At 38.8% G+C, this 21,622-nt stretch overlaps 1 protein-coding gene across 11 annotated transcripts in view; it reads left to right on the forward strand.

The window, feature by feature from the left end:
* Positions 1-13,363, forward strand: part of Reps2 (RALBP1 associated Eps domain containing 2) — a 220,605-nt gene extending 207,242 nt beyond the window's left edge. For all 11 annotated transcript variants that reach the window (XM_040744098.1, XM_040744093.1, XM_040744097.1 and 8 more), the window contains one exon: positions 7,727-13,363. In XM_040744098.1, the coding sequence (XP_040600032.1) occupies positions 7,727-7,795 (69 nt within the window). In that variant the 3' untranslated portion in view covers positions 7,796-13,363. The remainder of the gene's footprint in view (positions 1-7,726) is intronic.
* The last annotated feature ends 8,259 nt before the right edge of the window (positions 13,364-21,622 follow it).

Below are 21,622 nucleotides of genomic sequence, written 5' to 3' on the forward strand. Positions count from 1 at the left end.
CATAAACAACTCCAGCATTGTTAGTTCCCCTTGGGTAATTACTGCTCCATTTCCATGGTGTCCTTCATGTTCATTTTCTTAGAAATTCTTCTCATGCACTGTTTTTACTTTTCACCTTTCTCTCTCTCTCCCACCTGAGTGTGGTCTTACTGACTTCCCACATACCTCTTATGGCCAAATTCAGTGGACTTCAGTTTGTTTAATTAATTAATTAATCAATCAAGGTTGTAGAAGAATCTACATTAATGACCATCCTTTCCTCTAAAATTACTTTTAATTCTTTTAAAAGATAGGACCTTGATATGTAGCTGAAGCTGTTCTAGAACTCAAAATCCTCTTGCCTCAACCTCCCAAGTTCTGGGGTGGCAGGTCTGCACCACTGTGCGCATCTGGAAAGAGTGTTTGTGTTGAGATGCTATGCTTTTCTCTTTTGCCTTCTACTCCACGGGTGCTGCTTTAGCATTCTCTGTTCCCTTCCATCCCCGACTTCTCTTTTATGTACCTCCCATCTCTGCCAAGATATTTAATTCAGAACTTTTAAATACATAGAAAATTGGAAGAATTGTACAGTGAATATTTGTACAAGCACTGCTTCAATCCTGTTACTAAAATTTTATTTTTTAATTTTTTATTTATTATGTATATAGTATTGTGTCTACATGTATCCCTGCAGGTCAGAAGAGGGCACCAGATCTCATTACAGATGGTTGTGAGCCATCATGTGGTTGCTGGGAATTGAACTCAGGACCTCTGGAAGAACAGCCAGTGCTCTTAACCTCTGAGCCATCTCTCCAGCCCCTAAACTTTTATTATACTTGTTTTATTATGCATGTGTCAGTTTGTCTATCTCCTATTCACATTTATTTGATTTTTGACACATACTCAAATAAATTACAAACATCTTTATACATTCTCTAAATACTTCAGCATACATATTGTTATTTAGAATTTAAGTTTTTATTTGAGACAAGGTCTCTCTACATAGTCCCTTCTCTCCTGGAACTCGCTATGTATTCAGAACAGACTAGCCTCATAGAGTTCAATTTTTTTGCAGGTTTGTTTTATGATGTGAAATTTAACATATGCAAATCTTAACTGTGTATATGCTGATCTTGTAACAAATGTATATACTTATTGAAGGCAAACTCTGTGAATTTAGAGAACATTGCAATCACCATAAGAAACTTTCTCACTTTCCCTCCTATTTTAATTCTATCCCATCACACTGCGGCCGTCATTCTGATGAATTTATATCATAGTTTTGTCTGCTCTGTAACTGTATATGACGGTATCCTACAACAAATACTTTTGCATAAAGATTTTGAGATTCATTTATTTTTTTGTATGCATGAAGAATTAGCTCCTTTCATTGCTGCCTTATACCACACTGAATCAATATGGCATGATTTCATTATCAGGCCTCTTGATTAAAAACTTGAGCTGTTAACAGTTTTAGAACATTGTGAATAAAACTGTATCGTTGAACATGTTTCTTTACTAACATTTTTACTTACTCTGATAATTTCATGCAATGTGTTTTGATCATATTCACCCCTCTCATCCCCTCATATCTTTTTTTAATAACCCACTGAGTCAGATTTGTGCTGCACCTATATTTGTGGATATGGGGCCATTCACTGCAGCTAGATGGTCAACTGAAAAGGGACCACACCCCTAAAGAACTGGACTGTCCCTTGGGTAGCAACCATTGACTGCTGATAGTTCCCCTGCCTATGGGTGGGGCTTCTGGGCTCTCCCCATCCATGCTTGAATGTCTACTGATGTGCTCTTATGCAGGCAATCATAGCTTCTGTGAGTTCACAAGGGCAGTGGCCACGTCACGCTCAGGAAACACTATTTTGCCCCAGTCCTCTTTACAACGTGTGCCTCTTAGATTCTTGCTTCCTCTCCAAATATGTTTCATTACCCTTGCAGGGAGGGGTGATGTATATGTTCCACTTATGACAGAGCACTCCACAGAAACTTTGGACATGTTTTTGTGTGGAAATATATTCTCATTTGTCCTAGAAACATGATTAGTTGATAGTATGGTGTCTTGGTGAGTTTTCCATTGCTGTGAAGAGACAGAACTACCAAGGCAACTTATAAAAGAAAGCATTTACTTGTGTGGGCTTACTGGCAGTTTGAGAGGATGAGTTTGTGACCATCATGGTGGGGAGCATGGCAGCAGGCAGAAAGGCATGGCTCTGGAGCAGCAGCTGAGAGCCTACATCTTGTCGATAAGTTGCAGGTAGAGGGAGGGAGTGGGTCTAAATGGACTTTTGGGACTCAGAACTGTTCTCCCAGTGATACACCTCCTCCAACAGGTCACTCCCCTACTCCTTCCCAAACAGTTCTACCAACTGGAGACCCAAATATATGAGCTTATAGGGGGCTATTCCTATTCAAACTACCATAGTATGTAGAAGTAGCTGATTTTATTAGAAATTGTAGCACCTTTTTAAAAACTGTGGTTATAGCATTTTATGCTCTGCCCATTAATGTGTTAGAATTTTAAATCTTTGCCAACATTTGGTGCCGTTTTTGTTGATTTTAGCTTGGCCTGTGGTAAGGTAATTTTTTCCATCTCCTTGATGACTAATTATGTGATTTATTTTTTAATGTGACTATTAACCTTTAATATATCGTATGAAGTATATTTCCAGGTGTTTTCACCAGAGGAATTTTTTGTTAATTTTGTTATTTGCTCTTGAGACAAGATCTCCCCATGTAGTTCAGTCTGGGATTGAACTCAGGATCCTCCTATCTCAGCCTGATGAGTGTTGGGATTACATGTATGTGTACCTATATCTGACTTTTTTGGCCAGTTTTTAAATTGAGATTTTATCTACCCTGATTCCCTTTGAGCTGTGGGCAGATATCTTTTTTTTACATATTTTGATTGTTAGTAGTTTGTAAGATACGTTTGTCAGTATTTCTTTGTAGTGTTTATGTTTATATCACCTATTTATGTAATAACTATATACTTTTATGAGCAGATACTTCAAATTTTCATAGAATCCAAATTTGTCATTTTTTTCATAAGCTTACTACTTTCTATGTAAGGAAACAGTATATACATAGATTATAAAATGATTCTCACATATTTTTCTTCTAACAGCTTTATTGTTTCTTCTTTTACATTTTTAAATTAAGTTTGTATGGCCTGGAGAGATGGCTCAGAGGTTAAGAGCACTGACTGCTCTTCCAAAGGTCCTTAATTCAATTCCCAGCAACCACATGGTGGCTCACAACCATCTATAATGAGATCTGGTGTCCTCTTCTGGCCTGCATACATACATGCAGGCAGAATACTGTATGCATAATAAGTAAGTCTTTAAAAAACTTAAATTTGTACATGATGTGACATTGGAGTTAGGTTCATTTACCCCCATTTTTAGTATTTCCTTAATCCGGTACCATTTGATGAAAAGACTTTTCCTCCCTTGGATCACTTTGGTGCCATTATTAGAAATCTAATGAACTATAATTGTAGGATCAGTTCTGACTTCTTAGTCTCTCTGTGCATCCTTATGCTACTATCACAGTCTTGATTGCTGTTGCCTTATACTGTCTTGAAATGTGGTAAGATAAAAATTTCAGTGTGTTCATTTTTGTGATTCCATTGGATATTGTAAGCCTTTTGTCTCATGTAAATTTGAGGATTGGTAGGAAAATACCACAAAATAAAAAATTCGCATTGAATATATCAACCAGTTTAAGGAGAGCTGACATGTCATATTGATTTTGCTAATCTGAAAGTAGAGGAGGCCGGCCCTACAACCGTTCCTCTTCTGAGATTTGAGTATGCAAGTCTTGCATATCTTTTGACAAATTGTCCAAAATTTTTGTGACATTATTACAAATTGGATTTTAAAAATAATTTCATTGTTCAGTTGAATTTGTGAAGGTCCTAGGCTAGAGGATCAATGTACAAAATAATCAATCATATTCCTGCTTATAGATCATAAATAATTGGTAATGGAATTTTCTTAAAGTACCACTTCACAATAAGTGGCCTCCTCCCCAAAATGGAATACTTTGGTACAAATCTATCAAAACACACATAAGATTTGTATGCTGGAAACTAAAAACTGCTGCTGAGAGAAGTCCAGGGAGACCTAAAGGTGCAGATATGCTTTTTTTGTATTTTTGGAAGATTCAATAGAATAGAGTTGTCAGTTTCCTCCCCAGTGATCTTTAGATTCATGACAATACCAATTAAGATCCCAGCAGGAATTTTTTATGAATACAAACAAGCTGATCCAAAAATTTCTGTGTGAGGGCCGAGGCACTTGGAATTGCTAAACCAATGTGAATAGGAAGAGCAAATGAAGAAATCATTGTCAGGCTGCTGTAATTAAGACAGTGTGGTACTGAGCATGGCACATAGATCAGAATTGTGAAATAGAGCACACAAATAAAGCCATTTGATAAAAGACAACGATACAAAATCAACCCAACCAAAAGCTGGTATCCCAACAACATGTTTAACAGTTGGTCATATGTATGTAATAAATAGGGGGTTTTGATCTAAGTCTCACCCATTGTACAAAGATGAACTTAAAATTACATGGCTCACCCATGTAAATGGAAAACATAAAGCTATAAAACATTTAGTAGGAAACAAAGGAAAAAACCCTCATGATATGAAATTAGACATGGCTTTTGTATAAAGAAACAACTAAAAGCATAATCTATAAGAAAATAACTTAGTGTATTGGCCTTCATTAAAATTAAACACTGTTGTTCTGCCAAAGACACTAGAGAATTAAGAGACAAGTTATGGATTGGCAGGAAATATTTTCAAATTACAAATTTGACAGAGAACGTGTGCTCTGATTAAAAAATAACTTTTAAAACTTAAAAATAAGAGGTCTGGGGGAAAGCCTACAACTATTATTCTACTAAAGGAACATAGCAATAAAATGACTAATAATGACATGTTGCTATACCCATAGTTCGATGTCTCACTCAGCTCTCATGAGAGAAGCTTCTTGCAGCAGATGGGAGCGAACAGAGACCCACAACTAGACAGTGTACAGAAAGTGAGAGACTTTGGAGCACTCATTCTTAAATGGGATGTCTTCATCAAGCTTCTCCCCTCCATCGCTCAGGAATCTATGTAGAAGAGGAGGTGGGAAGATTCTAAGGGAGGTGGTGGATAACTCCAAGGAAATAGCATTTTCCAGATGTAACAAGACTGATGCACACATGAACTCACAGAGACTATGACAGCACACACAGGGCCTACATTCGTCCCAGCCAGACAAAAATACCAACGTGAAAAAGGGAAAGTGAACAAAACTCTGACCTCTAATTAAGAAGCTATTTGCAATTGATGCCTGCTGGGATAGTGAAAGTCAGCTTTCTCCAATGGAGCCTCACTGGGTAAATTGACCACACTCCAGGGAAGGCCCCATGCCCAGGAGTAGTTGCTAAACATAAAATTAATTGTGTGTGTGTGCCTTTTGTTTTGTTTTCGTGTTTTTGTCTTACTGATTTCCTTTCTTTCAGCTTGTTTGTCTCGTTTGACTTTCTTTTTTTGTTCTTTTTCCTATTTTCAGAGTGAGGAAGAAGATGAAGTTGGGTTGGTAGGGCAGTGGGAAGGATCTGGAATGAGTTGGGGAGTGTAAGTAATATAATCAGAATACATTGTATGAAAACAATTTAAATAAAACTTTATAAAGTAAAAGAACTCTAAAAACCAAACATCTCACTTTAAAAACTGTCAAAGGACTGGAAGAGCTATTTCACCAAGGAGTATATAAGGATAACATATATACACATGAGATGGTAGTCTACATCATTAGCCACTTGTAAAATTACAATTTAAGCTAGGATTACATACTACTATATACTTACAGCAGAAAATAACACCATCAGTGGAAGGCAACTGGAATCTCATGCATTTTTGGTAGGACTGCAAAATGGTACCCTCACCCTGGAAAGTCAGTAATCTTTTGAAGTGATATCTATTTTAATCTCATTTTTACTTAATTTTGAAATTTTATTTGGATTTATCCCCTCATCTCTCCTGTGTGTGTGTGTGTGTGTGCGCGCGCGCGCGTGCGTGCGTGCGTGTGCGTGTGCGTGTGCGTGTGTGTGTGTGTGTGTGTGTGTGTGTGTATCAACCTCACTCATTGTTCTTTTTGTTTCTTTTCAGTTATGTTTTATTGAGACACGATCTCAGGTATCTCAGGCTGACATCAGATTCACTAATGTATTCTAGGTTGGCCTTGAACACCTTTTAATTATACTTTCTTTACCTCTTAAGTGCTGGAGTTCCAGTCACAAGTCACTATGGGCTGTTTATGTGGTGCTGGGGCTGGAACCCTTTACGGCAAGCATTCTATCAAGCAGTCTCTATTCTTTTTGTATACCACATTCACAAAACTCCTTTGCTCCCTCTGAGCCTTTGAAGTTGTCCTTTAGTCACCCTGCATATCTTCACCCCATATGTTTTAAGTGCTGCCTTCAGCTTCATTCATGTCTCTGCTCAAGTTGCATCACCTCTAAGCAACCTTCCCTAGTTCAACTTTTTCTTGCTCTCCCTTCTGTTGCTCTCCAGCACATCATCTCATTTGTTTCCTCTTTGCTCATGTTATTATCTTGCTATCCATTTGCATAGAAGCCTATTAGGGCACTGGCCTGCTCTTTCTTGGGTTTTGCTGATACCATCATAGCCAGAGCAGCATGTGACCTAGAGCTGATAGAGAAGATGGTTGCTGGGAGTATGAATGAATGAATGCACATTGAGTTCTGTACATTAGTTTTCCAATGTATGTTGGCTTTCTGGAACATCTCAGAATTGAGCCTTTACATAAGAATTCTTTCTCACCTTGGCCAATTCTACTTAAGTGCCTTTGTGTATCCTTTTTCTCTTTCAAAAACCTGTTTTAAGACTGAAAGATTGTTGGGAGCAGGGGCTGTCCCTAACACTTTGACAGGCTTTGGGGAACCTATTCCTCATACTGGGTTGCCCTACCAATCCTTAATATGAGAGGAGGGGCCTAGTCCTACCTCAGTTTGATAGGCCATGTTTTGTTGACACCCATGGGAGGCCTGCCCCTTTCTGAATGGAGACAGAGGAGGGGTGGATCGCGTGGGTAGCCACAAGGTGTTGGGGGGATGGGAGGAGATGAGAGAGGGGAAACTTCAGTCAGGATGTCAAATAAATAAATCTAAAAAGACTTAGTTTGAATTTCCAAATAGCAGATTACTGTCCATCTCTTCTTCCTTTTACACAGAAATGACTTTAAGCTAGTTGTATTATGTGCATGAGCCTGGACGAGAGACTTTGGTGGAAGGATGACCAGTGTATCTTTTTATCTTTTATCCCTAGCTCAGGAAAGAAGCCAGAGATTGTAGTTAGAAATTTAGTTGAGGTGACTCACAGTTCTGTACTGGGAGTCTGCTTTTCCTTTTAGTTCTCCCTCATTGGCTTTTTACTATTTAATGTTATTCTCCGCTGCCCATCAAAAAAGAGTGAGACAAAGGCCGGGATGCAGAGAAAAGTTGGTCAGTTACATTTCATCATTTTCAGAAAGGCATTGATAGGTTAGTGATGTCTAATCACCAGCATTGAAAATGTTGCCTTCCAGGCCACATGTCCCTGAGGGTTTGTGGGTCCAGTTCTGAATCTCCTGTGACTGTATAAAGAAATAGAGATGAACCTAAGAAATGATACCTTTTCTTTTTCTTTCCCCTGTTTTGTATGTCTTAGGAGGTTCATCAGGAACGGATTGCATTAGAAAACCAATTGGAACAACTTCGTCCAGTCACAGTGTTGTGACATCCTCCAGGCTCGAGTGACAGTGGGTGACCTTGTCTGCCAAGATCTTTCTTTTGAGTTTTGAGCCTAACTACTTGTCATAGATGTCTGAATGTCAAAAGCTGTGATTTTCTCTTTTGCCCTTATCTTATATGTTTACAGTGGTTTCAACTGCTTATTGTACTTAAAATCTTAATCATCGGCTACTTGGGAGACTGAAGCAGGAAGGCCACAAGTTCAAGGCCATCTTGAGAAGCTTATTGAGACACCGCCTGAAATTAAAAAGTAAAAAGAGAGCTAGGGACATAGCTCAGTGGTAAAGTGCTTGCCTGATACGCAAGTTTAATCCTAAGTACCATTTAAAAACTATACTTATCAGCAGAAATTATCTCCCATTTTAACCACTTTTAAGTATTTCTCCTTATTAAAATTGGTCTTCTATCAGATAACTCAGAGCATTATTTACTTAAAGAATTTATAATTTTTACAGAACCTAATAATGAAGTACTACTAGGATACTTGTTTTATTCTTGTATGTATGTTACATACAGTAGGTTAGTTTTCTGAATAATGTGGATTCCAACTAAATAGTCTTAGGCTTGATGATAATAAAAACAAAAGTTGAAATACAATTCAAGGATCAGATTTACACTGGCACTGTGCCCCCTTCCACCATATGCCAAAAATTCTTCTCTAGTGTCATTTTGATATTATATCAGCTATAAAAATATGACTGTTGTTTTCTATTAAATATCAGAATTGGTCTTTACACCTCTATGCAGTAGAGATTTGGGCAATGAACTGTTCAACTTGGCCAATCTAGGCCATCAGCCTAGATAACTCAATCCTTTTCATGTAAATTTTTAGACAAGCACAATCTACTTTGTCTTGCCTGGTCAAATTAAATAGTTTCTAGATCACTACTTTTCTCCTGCATGGGATAACATCTCTGTAAATGCATGAGCTTAGAGACCACCTATCAAATATGAGTAGCTGGACTGCTACCTATTTGTTGTTGAATCTTGGTATCCAGGCTGAGAGGGAAAGGTAATGGCTACCAACTCTATGACAATTCCTGGTTGTTGTTGTCTTTATTTTGGTCTGGATTTCGAATGTGTTGGGTCTGAAGACATAATGAAAATATGTAATCTTCCCACTGGTTTTATGACTATTTGTTCTCTGTAAAGTGTGCCCTTGGGAAGTATTGGCTTTATACACAGTTCAGGGGATCTCAGCTAACTCTAGTGGAAGTGATATAAAGCAAGCCCAAATTGCAGAACCAGTATCCTGTCGAAATTTAGTAGTATAGCACAATTGAAAGTAGGAAATGACTGACCTTTAGGGCCACAGGGTCCTTGGTTCACCAATCCTCAACAGGGCATACCAGTGTTAGCATTACTTTGAGAGACTTACAGCATGGCATACTGTCTTTTGTGCATTTTGCCAACTTAGACATTCTTTGGATAGTGGGATGTGGTGTGCACAAGGTACTTTTTGAAATGCTTTTGGGTAGATTTATAATTTGTAAGATTAAGCTGTTGATTTCAGTAGATCTGAGAGGGTTTAGTAAAAATAGGCATTTATTTAATACTTCCCTGTTGCTTTGGCAAGCTTTATCAGTAGCTTAACAACAGAAGAGAAGGGTTCAAACAGATGATGTTTTTCCAAAGAAAAACAAATTGTTGAATCTCTTCCATGCATATTTAAGGATTTGAAACTGATTTGATTTGGAAAGTCATGAAACTTGAACTATTTCTGCATTTCCCTTTCTCTTTTGGCTGCCTTTTTTGCTGTTGTTCTTGTGGTGAGGGCTTGGGAATGAATTTAACCCCTCCTAAGATTATGAATAGGTCAGTGCAAATTCCTAGGTAACTTCTTTTTCCCATATGCTGGAATGTGGAGGCTGTGACAAATTTTCAACAGTGTTCTGAATGCAGATGTTTCACAGCATGTTTGGTCTTTGGTAATTTCAATACAGAAAAGACTAACATATGCACTTTATCTCAAAATCTTCCAGTGCATATGCCCTCACTTGGGATAGCATTTCATGTCTATCCATGAGACACAATCTAAGGAATGTTAGTCTATACTGTGCATTTAAAAACACTGACTTGCTGTTTCCCTATGCAATAAATGGCACAGGGAACTGGGAGAAGAGATTGGAATTTTATTTAGTTGACTTTGTTTTCCTTAAAGGATAAAACTTGTATTGGACAATCAAGGCCCTCAGAGTTTCACAGCCTCACCAGTATATTTCTTATGCTGGGGATCAAACCCAGGACATCATTAATTCTAGGCAAATTCTGGGTCACACCCACAGCCCATCACCAATATTTTCATTTAGGCAGTGTATTAAAGCACCCACCAATAACACACACACACACACACACACACACACACACACACACACAGCACAAGCACACAGAGTATTCTTAGCTGGACTTAATTTTGATCCGTTTATTAGTTGCTTAGAATTATATTTTTAAAAGGAAACATTTGTGTTTCTATCTAAATACATATAATTATATGACTAGTATTCATCCTTTATTTCTGTGTTTTCTTAGAATGTGCACTTTTAGGGTTACAATACCTGATACTGTTTTTCAGAGTCTTTAATATGATATAGGAAGGCAAGCACATTGAAATCACCTATAAAACTGCTCTAGAGTTAATCACTGTCTTTTGCAAAAGAAGCTTCTCTGATGAGGGATGAGAAGTACAGATTTGCTAGTTGGGCAGAACTGTACAGAATGAAGGTTAACATGTCTCCATTGATGGGGGTTTAAATGCCTTGTGGCTCAATGGTCTTACTGCATGGGGATCCTCCAGTTCTACAGATGAAAGCACAGTAGGAACTGATCATGGGCATATTGGGGTCTTTAGCATCTCTTGCAAGTGGCATATAGCATATGGCCAATTTCAATCCATAGACCTAAAGCAAAACCCAAATGGTAACTAGCAAAAATGGATGTAATGTGATAATCAAGACAGATATTTGCTCTAGTTGGAAAGATCTAAGCACTTTGTAAGTATCAGACAACTGTTTGGTACTAATTGAGAAAGGAGTCAGCTGTGCCCATGTGAACATTAGAGCTAGGCAGGGCCAGTGTTTCTCTCCTATCGCTAGCATGGGAAATTATAACCCTAAGAACTGGGAGCTCTTGGCCAAGGAAGCCACAGAAATAGATAGCTTGTGGTAGAGTTGGGATGCTAGCCTGATTTTATAGATTCCAACCTAGTTCTCTGTCAATCTTAAAAATAGAGTAGAAAGCCTGTTCTATTTATCATGTTGAATTTTATTGCCTTAACTGGTCTTTAAGTATGAAAGCATCTTCTAAGGAGCTTTAGGTCTAGACATTTCTCTCAAATTTAAGTAAAAACATAAAATTTGAGGGAAATAATATTACTAAACCATTCTAATGCCTCAACTTTGATGATGCAGTATGTTACTTTAAATCTTGGCAGAACTTTCGACAGCTATTGCTTTGAATAGATTCCAGTCCAATAATCCTGTGGGCATTTGCTTTCTCAAATATACTACTGTGATAAAAAGTGAACTCAATATGTAGTAGCTTGTAGTTTCTCCAGTATATCTTTGACTGCTTGGGTCACAAATATTATATTTTAGCACATTTTAGGGATAAGTAATCAAAACACATGAACTTTTCTTTTGACTTCCTACCAGTGTTGGGACTATTGTAAAATATTTTTTCTTTAGCTGTGGTTTAGTTGTATAGTATTTCTAGACGTTTGTCTGTGTCCCGAATGGTCTCATAACTGTGGATATAATAGCTACATAATTATAATATCACTTACACAGTGTCTGGAATTGATGTGATGCTTGCAAATGTCTTTTTCTAAGCAGTAGTAAGAGAGAGCTCAATTATAGTATTAACACCTTAAAACTAAAACATTTGTTCAACACAAACTACAGTCACACTTCTGACTAGATATCATCAAGGCAGTGAGGTTTTACAAATGTAAAAACAATTTGCCATCCCAGCACAAGCAGATTGCCCCATGTGACTGACAAGGAGGCTCATTGGGTTGTGGTTTGAACACTGGGTGTAAAGAAAAAGAAGTAGTGGCTAAAGAAATCTCTCCCTCTCACTAAATACAACACGAGTGACTCTCTTTTCTCTTTCCAGCTGATTAATTCTATTTCAAGTGCTCCCTTAAAACTCAGACTTCAACAGATCAGTTGACTTTCCACTCTAGTTATGGGTGTTATAGCTTTTTTGTGTCATGACTCAGTGTGATTCAAGTTCCTAGTAAGAAGTGATCTGGATGTGTGCAATTCTCAGCCTGCACGTTTTGCTTCTCTTTCAGCATGGGCTGATGGAGACAGCCCACTAACACAGACTGGTCACTGTGATGGCAATTTGAATAAATGTTACTGTGGGCCATTCTGCTTTGCTTTTTTGTGAAGAGAAATACATCTGATTATATGAACCTCTCAAGAATAGCAGACAAGGAGGAACAAACTTTAAAGAGAGCATGCAGATTCTGAGAGCGCCTGCCCAAACCCAAACAGGCTTTAAGAAGAAGTCTTATACATATGCTTGAAGCAACCACTATTTGCTAATAAGCTGGACATCCCAGGTATAGTTAGTTCTAGGCTTGTAGGATTATTTCCTGCTTTGACTAAACACACATGTGGTAAAGGGCACATGGAAAACACTGCATGTTGCAGTTGTTGGTACCCAACTCTGTCTGCAGAAGTCTAGCCTTGCTGGCAACTATTGGAGATGGCTTAGTTTTCATGTTATGTGATTCTTCCTATTTTGCTCCTACCTAATGTCATGGCTGTGGGAAGCTAGCAACACTAGGTTTATGACTCTGAAGACCAGAGGACAACAGGTTTTATGAGGGCTTAAATTGGGATTCGAGGACTACAGTAAGGAAACACTCAGGTACCAGGTTCATAGCAGTCTGGGATGTTAGGACTAGATCCTAAAGTTCTTTCAGGGAGCTCTGTCATGAGACTGAACACAGTACCCATCATATGCCCTCTTTGATCAACTTTTTGTTTCAAGTCAACTTATATGACAGCTTCCTCTGCATCTATCTTGGGAAGAAGGGATACCCTCTTCTTTAGAACTAGAACTGCCATTCTTAGCACAAGTAAGGTATATAAGTGAGCCAGAGGCAAAAAGAGCCATTTTAGTCTTCATAGTTATCAGCTAAAAGAGATAATGAGCTGACTGTCTATTTTAACCTCGAAGGTAAAAATGCATATTATATTTTTTCACTACAGGTATATGTAACAGTAAAATGTGTAACAGCAAAGTATATATTTGATGCTTTCTGTCTTTTCATGATATTGTGCTAACATGTTGTGCTAACATTTAACTCAGCTAGAGTCTCATTCATTTGCTAAGCTTTGAGAACATTCTGTGTATTTACCTTAAACATAAATAAATCCCTGAGAGTGTCCTATATTTGGATTGTGATTTGAAGACTCATGCTAACTTTACTGCCTCTTTTTCACACTTGTTGAAAAATCTGGGAAGAACATAGTAAGTTAAGGGAAAATACACATGATGTGAAACTGGGGTGCTATGTTAAAAATAAATGCATTATAACTAAGTGGTTTCTATGGTGTTTTAGTGTCAGTATTTTGTGGTTTCCATTTGGTCTTGTGTGCACTGAAATTGGGCAACGTGAAAGGAGTGGGAGGTGCTTTCCATTGAAATTAAAGTTTGAGGTTTAGTTGTTTTACTTCTGATACTTTAACTATAGGTTCTTCAGTATTTGTAAACACTTAGTAGTCATGGGACATCAGGGCAGATGCAATGTGGACTTTAACGACCTACTGACTGGAAATTGGACTCATTGTGGGCCCAGATTACTTGCTTTACCTCTTTAGTGTTCTTTTAGTTTGTGAATATTCCTCACATGGGTATATTCCACCACTTTTGAGACTGAGGCAGGAGGATTACAAGTTATTGACCAGCCTGAGCTACATAGTGAGTTAAAGGTCAGAGTAAGCTATATAGTGAAACCATGTCTCAAAACCAAAACAATAAATAATAAACAATGACAACAAAGAGTGTTTCATCATGGTGTCCTTAGCTGGAAAGGGAATTGTTTTACTTTTCTTTTTGCTGTGATGAAATACCTTGACAAAAGCAATTTAAGAGAGAAAGGGCTTGTTCTGTCCCACAGTCCATCATGGCAGAGAAATCAGGGTGGCAGGAGCTTGGATGTTGCATCCAAAGATGAATGTATGCTGCTGTTTCCTTTCTCCATTCATTCAGTTAGGTGCCATCCTCAGCTGGAGGGCTCTGCCCATTGCAATTAATGTGATCAAGATCATTCCCCAGACATGCCCAGGTGATTCTAGATTTTGTCAAGTTAACAATGCTAACCATCACACGAGTGATGGAGAATAATGAGGAACAGTTGTCCCCACATCCTGACCAAATTCTCAGTTGTAACTTCTTACCTTTAAAAGTGTGTATAATTAGCCAGGCATTGGTGGCGCATGCCTTTAATCCCAGCACTTGGGAGGCAGAGGCAGGCGGCTCTCTGTGAGTTCGAGGCCAGCCTGGTCTACAAGAGCTAGTTCCAGGACAGCCCCCAAAGCAATACAGAGAAACCCTGTTTCGAAAAACTGAAAAAAAAGTGTGTAATTTTAGGAGACACAAGTCTATTGTTTGGATTTTCTGCTGTGTTATAGTGCCCATCTATAATTATTTGGGCATGTATTAAAGGCTTGATCCCAGGCCATTGGTACCATTTTGGGATATTCAGAGGACTTTAGGAAGAGGCTTGCTCTTGATGTCTTGTCTTAGGGTTTCTATTGCTGTGAAGAGACACCATGACCACCGGTAGCTATTATAAACGGAAGCATTAAATCGGGGCTGGCTTACAGGTCAGAGGTTTAGTTCATTATTGTCATGGCAGGAAGCATGGCAGCATGCAGGCAGACATGGGGCTGGAGAAGTAGCTGAGAGTCTTACATCTTGCAGGCAATAGGAAAATGGTCTAAAAGTCACACCGAGGGAAGCTTGGTCAAGAGACCTCAAAGCCCGCCCCACAGTGACACACTTCCTTCAACAATTCCACACCTGCTCCTAAGTCACACCTCCCAATAGTGTCAGTACTTATGAGCTTATGGGGACATTTTCATTCAAACCGCCACAGGGCTGTAACCTGTCTCCCTGTTTTCTGTTTGCCACAATGTGAGCTGTTTTATCACACCCTCCTTTCCATGAAACACTGAAATGTTTATAACTGTGAACCAACATGTAACTTTCTCTTGTTTATTTAAGGTCAATTTTGTCATAGCGATGAAAGTTCACCACACTGTCCATGAATTTGTTCTGTGTGCTGACCTGCCTTCTCTAGATCATTTGCTCTGCCTTTATTGTACAATCAAGTGCTGGCTCTCGAGCTAGCACTGAGACCAGAATGGCAAATCTGTTGTTCAAGAAGCTCAGAGATCAATAGGTTGGGGAACTATAGATGAGCAGAGTGCTAATATTCAGGAAGTGAGTTGTGATTCCCCCATTTTCTATTTTCTGCTCTCTATAAAGTACTTTATTCAAAAACTGCAAACTAGTGTTTCTAACAAAACCTATACCTGTTAGTTTGATTACATATATATCAGAGTCTAAGACACAAGAGAATAAACCTTTTCTAGGCAGAAACCCTATGTGAGGTTTGTTTTGTTCCATCCTCAACCCCTTTATTAAGGTGGTGGTATTAGGAGCCTGTTATGATTGAGGACTGTAGAGCTCTCTTTTTGTCACGAAGACTATCAATGTGAAGAAATAAAGTGTTGGGAAATGAAGCTGAAATATTGTTACTTTTGAATAAGAGTGCTTAGTGAGTTTATTTAACAATTTGAAGAAATCCCCAAACCTCTCCCAGAAAATGCTCTAATTAGAACATCTCCATGGTCCAAGAGGCTTGTCATAATGGCTTGCAACTGTGAGATGTTCTAGGAGTGGGGACAGTGGTATTTACAGGCATCTGAGGGATGCTTTCCTCATAGCATTTTCCTTTTAAACCCAGAAGGAAAGGCATTAAATTGTACCCCACACAGACCTTATTTCACTTTCCCTGAAGTTCTCTTAGCAGATTGGGTAGAAGGAATTGGCACAGAAACTGGAAACTTGAAGATTCAGCTGTGAGGATTCTGTGTCATCACCAGTAGAGATTATGAATTATATACACACACATGCAGAAACAGCCAGAGCAGTTGTTTACAGCATAGACCAGCAAGAATGTTTTGGAGAGAGGGGTATGTGATCATTGATGTTTGGAATCATGAAAGACTTCATGTGATAAGAACAGCTGGCTTTTAGTCTGTTTTATTGCTTTTAAGTTTTCTAAAGAGACTGTACCTCTTGTTCCTGTAACTTGGCCTGACTACTTCCATCTTTGATACAGCATTATAGAATAGACTACATGCCTTCACTCTTGTATTGAACTTAATCAAAACTACAAGGCTTAAGGAAAGCCAAGGGGAAGAAAGATAATGCTCATGGAATAAAAGAAAGCAAATAAATTAAATGCAGACACAGAGAACTGTGATGCAGATTCTTTGATATTCAAATGAGATCAGTTTGAACTTCAACCCATGTGTGTTGAGAGCATGTATTCTGGTCTCCCTGGAGTTTCTGAGATACAGGTGATGGTGGAGAGATTACTGCTTTGTCCTTGTTTCTTCTGGGTCTTAGTGGGATCCTAGAAATTAGTTTTATACATTGATTATCTACGATATATACACCAGGCATTCGTATGTATGTGGAGGACGAGGCAAAATAGAAGAGGCAGCATTTATAGAATATTTAGGATCATAAGAACTTTGAACACTGTACAACTCCAGTGGACATTTTTCATGTTTTAGTCTATATGAAAGACACCCCTTAGAGTTTGTAATGCACTGGACTTTGAAGGGCCTCTAGCCAGCATGAGCATGGCAAACAGGGCTCTGGCAGGCCTTGTCCTCCCCATCCCCTCTTCCTTGTGAAATACCTTAGGTTACATTCCTAAAGCTAACCACTAAAGTCTATTCCCTTATTTAGCTACTTCCTCCTCCTGAGGCTTACTACCAAGGTCCAGCTATCAAAGTATTGAAGTCCAGCAATCAGAAGTCCCCTTGGCTTACCTAACTAACCTGTCCAATCAAAATTAAAAACCTCACCCTAACACAGGATTTCTCCCTTCACCCTTATAAACTGCAATTTGCCTGTGGGCCACGTCTGTCTCCTCTCTATCCAGAGGCAGTCCTTTGTCCCTCTGAGACATTATCCCCTCTGTTCCTTTCTCCTTCTCCCTTGTCCTCTATCTCCTGTCTTTGTCTCTTATTCCCTACCCTTTGTCCCTCTGGGGCAAATAAATCTCCTTTGTGCTGAGACCTTGGTCTTGGGGGACTCTTATACTGACTTCAAGATCCCTATCTGTTTCCCCACACCTCATTCACTCTTCCCCTTACCAAACTGTACCCACTTCCCTTTCTGTAGATCTGCTGTTCTGACACTGCTGGCTAAGGGAAGGTGGGGAGGTGGGAACTCTGGTATCCTGTTTCTACGTGTAGTCTAATAGTTTGCAGCTGGATGTAATTCTGCTGCTGATGACCCCATGGACATTTGGCAGTGTCTGGAGATGGTTTTAACTGCCATAACCTAGGGATGCTACTGGCATAGTAGCATAGTGTATATAGTGTGGGGATTTGTTAAACTTCCTACAGTGTACAGGATATCCCACCCCCCAACAACAAAGAATGACTTGTCCCCAAATAACCAGCAGTGCTAAAGTTGAGAAATCCTGTTCCAAGGAGCCCATTGAGCTTCTCTGTATATGGAAGTTTCTGTCCCACCTGGTCCTGCAGCTGTTCAGTCCCAAATAAATACACAGAGGCTTATATTAATTATAAACCATTTGGCCAATGGCTCAGGCTTCTTTTTGGCTAGCTCCCTCCCTTAGTTGTTAACCCATTTATATTAATCTGTGTATCTCCATGTGGTCTTGGCTTAGTAGTGAAGTCCGGGTGTCTTTCTTCCTCAGCAGCTACATGGCGTCTCCCTGAAGACTCACTCTCTCTGTTTCTTTTCCCAGAATTCTCCTGGTCTGGTAGCCCCACCTATACTTCCTGCCTGCTACATCCTGCCTGTACATTGGTCGAAACGGCTTTATTCATCAACCAATAAGAGAAACATGTATTCACAGCATTCAGAAGGACATCCCCCATCACTTCTCTCCATTTCTCAATATTATTTAGAACAAATTATTCCCCTCCTCAGCACTGCCATGGGTACTTCCTCAAACAGACAAAATTACATTAAAAGGCTATGCTAAATTAGTTCATTAATTCAAATACAAAGGAATGAAATGAATTGGATAAGGTGAGAAGTGGCACTGGTTCATGTGTTTCAGTGTTAGGAAGCAACAGGAAATGATGGGGACAGTGGTGGTGCAGCTGTCTACTCTGTCTATAGACCGTACCAATGTTATTTATTGTCATACAGGTTGCCATGTCACTATGTTTCTGATTCTTGATGAGACTCAACATCTCATCTCCGTCATCCCTTAGCAAGTCCGTTTGTGTTAATTTACTTTTTTGATGAGTTATAACTTACATGCACAAATTTTAAGTGTTCAGTCCAATGAACTGGAGGACTTAGGCAATCTGACTTTAGTATTTACTATAAACTACAGCAAATAAGGTAGTGACACACACATGTTTAGAAATGATAAGTAGATTAATGGAAAGAATACAGACCTTCACACGATATAGTTTCTTGATTTATAATTTAAAAAGCCATAATTCAGTGATGGAAAAGATTTTCTTTTCAATAAATGGTGGTGGAACAATTGAATATCCAGATTAAAAAAAAGAATCCCTACCATGCACACATTTATTATATTTTATTATATTATTACTATTCTATTTTTAATTTAAATATATCTTGATCATATTCTTACCCTCAAATATATTACAGATTCTCACACCACTCTACATGCCCAACTTTTTTTCTTCTCAACAAACAAAAACCCAGTACAACATCAACCTCCCAAACAAGAAACAAAAATAAAACACCCCCGAAAAACAGAACAAAGCGACAACCTCCCCCACCAAACTGTAATCAAATAAAAGTATGCGCACGCGCGCACACACACATACACACACACACACACACACACACACACACACAAAGGAAAAGAAAAACAACCTACTAAGATAATTATATGTTGGACAACTACCGAGCATGAGGCCTGCCCTAGAGTGGTTGATATACCCAGTATCACTGCAGAGATTAGAGAAAACTGATTTATACTCTCCTATCAGGTGTAAATGATAGTTCAGTTGTGAACCTTTACTCTAGTGGCTAGGTTTTCTTTCTTCCTTTCATTCATTCATTTGTTAAAAATATAACAATAAGTATAAAATAAAAACTATAACATCAAAGTTGAATGAGACAAACCAACGAGGGAAAAGAGCCCAAGAGAAGGCACAAGTGTCAGAGACCCACTAGTTTGCACACTCAGGAATCCCATAAAACACTGAACTGGAAGCCATAATATACATTTAGAGGACCTTGTGTGGACAGGGCCTGTGCCATGCTCACAATTTAATTCAATATGTAGTTGGGTCTGAATATAAAAGGCCAAACAAATCTCTAGAAGAAAGTATAAGATAATATCTTCATGGATTTTGTAAGGGACTTTAAGAACAGAGTTTGCAGAGCGTACTGCCTGTGAAAGAAAAGATTGATAAATTGGACTTTATTAAAGCTGAGGACTTTGGTTTACAAGAACCTATGACTAAGAGAGCTTTGGCAAGCTGCAAAACAGTAGAACTTCTTTGCAATACATCTGTCAAAGGATACTTGCTTATTTTTTTCTGTGTTGGCAACTATTTCTAATTTAAAGCACTGAGGGGAGAGAAACCTCTGTTGAGGCCAAACAAAACAAGCCTCTGAGCCAGATCTGGCCCACACATTGCCAGTCTGCTGCCTCACCGTGGGCAGTGCTAGGGAATGTAGATGCTTTACCTTTCCTGTATTTTCTTGTTCTTCCCTTGAGCAGCCTCTCTGAAGGAGAAGAAACAAAGACGATGTCTAGTTCTCAGCAGCAAGAATGTCTTTCTCATTGGATGGCAGAATGGCTGTTATAGGTCGTGAGGTTAGGTTTTAAATAAATAGCACCTTTCTGCTGATAGACACAGAGATTAAAGAAAATATGACTTTTTAATCAACTTTTGTCACTAGCTGATTTTCTTGTCTCCTTACTTTCTGGAACTCTACAATTCTTAGTATCCATGCATGATAGTTTATAGAGTACTGGAAGCTCAGCTTCATGCTGCAGTGAGACAGAAAAGACGCAAAAGACCAAGGTTAAACTTACAGCGTTCGGAGCCCATTAGTGTCCAATTTCTTTACTTTGTACATTCCAAACCACGAATTTCATTCCCCCCTTACTTCTTTCCAACACTACTCGTTCTTAATTCTATTGGAGTTTAGAGAGGTAGAGGATAGTTTCTTCTTGTCATCATCTTCCAACACCATTGAGTAAGAGAAGGTGGTCTGATGGATGGTGTGCTCCTAGAATTGCATATCAGTTAAAAGTATAGGTGCTCAACTTAGAATTCATGGATTTAAATCTTGCCTTTAATCTTTTTCAGTCTTGGGCACAAATTCTTCTCTCTGCCTCAATCCCTCATCTATAAGTCTCTAATAATAGTATATGTGTATCAGTTGCAATGGTGCCAAGCAATTGCTAAACTTGTTCACTAAAGTGAAAACTGACTTTTGGCTGGTTGTCTGTCAGGTCTTGTTATTGTGCCAAGCCTTAGGAAACAGAATACAAAGGGGCCTTTGTCTCAGAGACCACCAGCCCCCTCTTGATTTCAAGAGAGGCAAACAACTTTACCAAAATATCCCTCTCTTTCCTTGAATTGGCTAACATGGGGCCACTGGCTGGATTGATGGCATTCTTCTTATAGCATGTGGTCATGGCTAAAGTTCAAAGCCACTCAGAAGACTAAAATCATTTGGGGAGAATATATTCTCTTAAAAGTTGAAACTAGAATTACAGTGTTGATGAGGAAACCTTGATACCCAAGAAGTGAACTAATTTATTCATGACATGGCAGTATGCTAAAAACAAGTCATTAAATGAGGGCTCCTAAAGATCGAGGAGAATTATAAATCACCTCAGATAAAAGTCTGAATACCACAAAGAAGCAGTAGAGATCTATTCTTGGGAACTGCTGCTAGGAAGTATGCAACCTATTTTTAGAAATGAGTGAAGGGGTGGTAGACAGCCTGGAAGAACTGTGGCGGAATGATGTGGAAAGTGGTACTTCTGAGATCAACTGGGATATTTAGTCGAGGAGATTTTCAAATACAATGTTGGAAGTACACCTTGATTTCTTCTTTGATAGTAAGAAGTGAGAGGACAGGTAGAAATGAGGGAAAAATCTTAAACAAAAAGGAACCTGATGATGAGGGAAGTTCTAACCCCTTCTAGACTACAGAGGCCAGTACTGTCAGTCAAGGACTATGAAGTGATGAAGGGTGTGATTCACAGGCACCTTTCCAAATGAGGAAGGGCACTGTTCCTCAGCCATTTAGCAGAGGTTGGAAATGGAAAATTGACTAGATGAAAAATGTTTGTGGATCTGGCTACTCATAGATTTCACTGAGTTCTTGACAATTTCACATCAGCAGAGACAATGAAATGAAAAGGGCTGATGCTCAGGCATAAACATGGACCAGTGTTCATGAAAAAGGAAGGATGACATAAGAAGGGAATCAAGAGTCCAGAGAGAGCCTGGAAGGCAAGTTGAAAGCCAACTGAGGCCTCCTTCAAAACCTTGAAACATAAGGAAAT

Source organism: Mesocricetus auratus, unplaced genomic scaffold (assembly GCF_017639785.1).
Source record: "Mesocricetus auratus isolate SY011 unplaced genomic scaffold, BCM_Maur_2.0 Super-Scaffold_100003, whole genome shotgun sequence".
NCBI classification, from domain to species: Eukaryota; Metazoa; Chordata; class Mammalia; order Rodentia; family Cricetidae; genus Mesocricetus; species Mesocricetus auratus.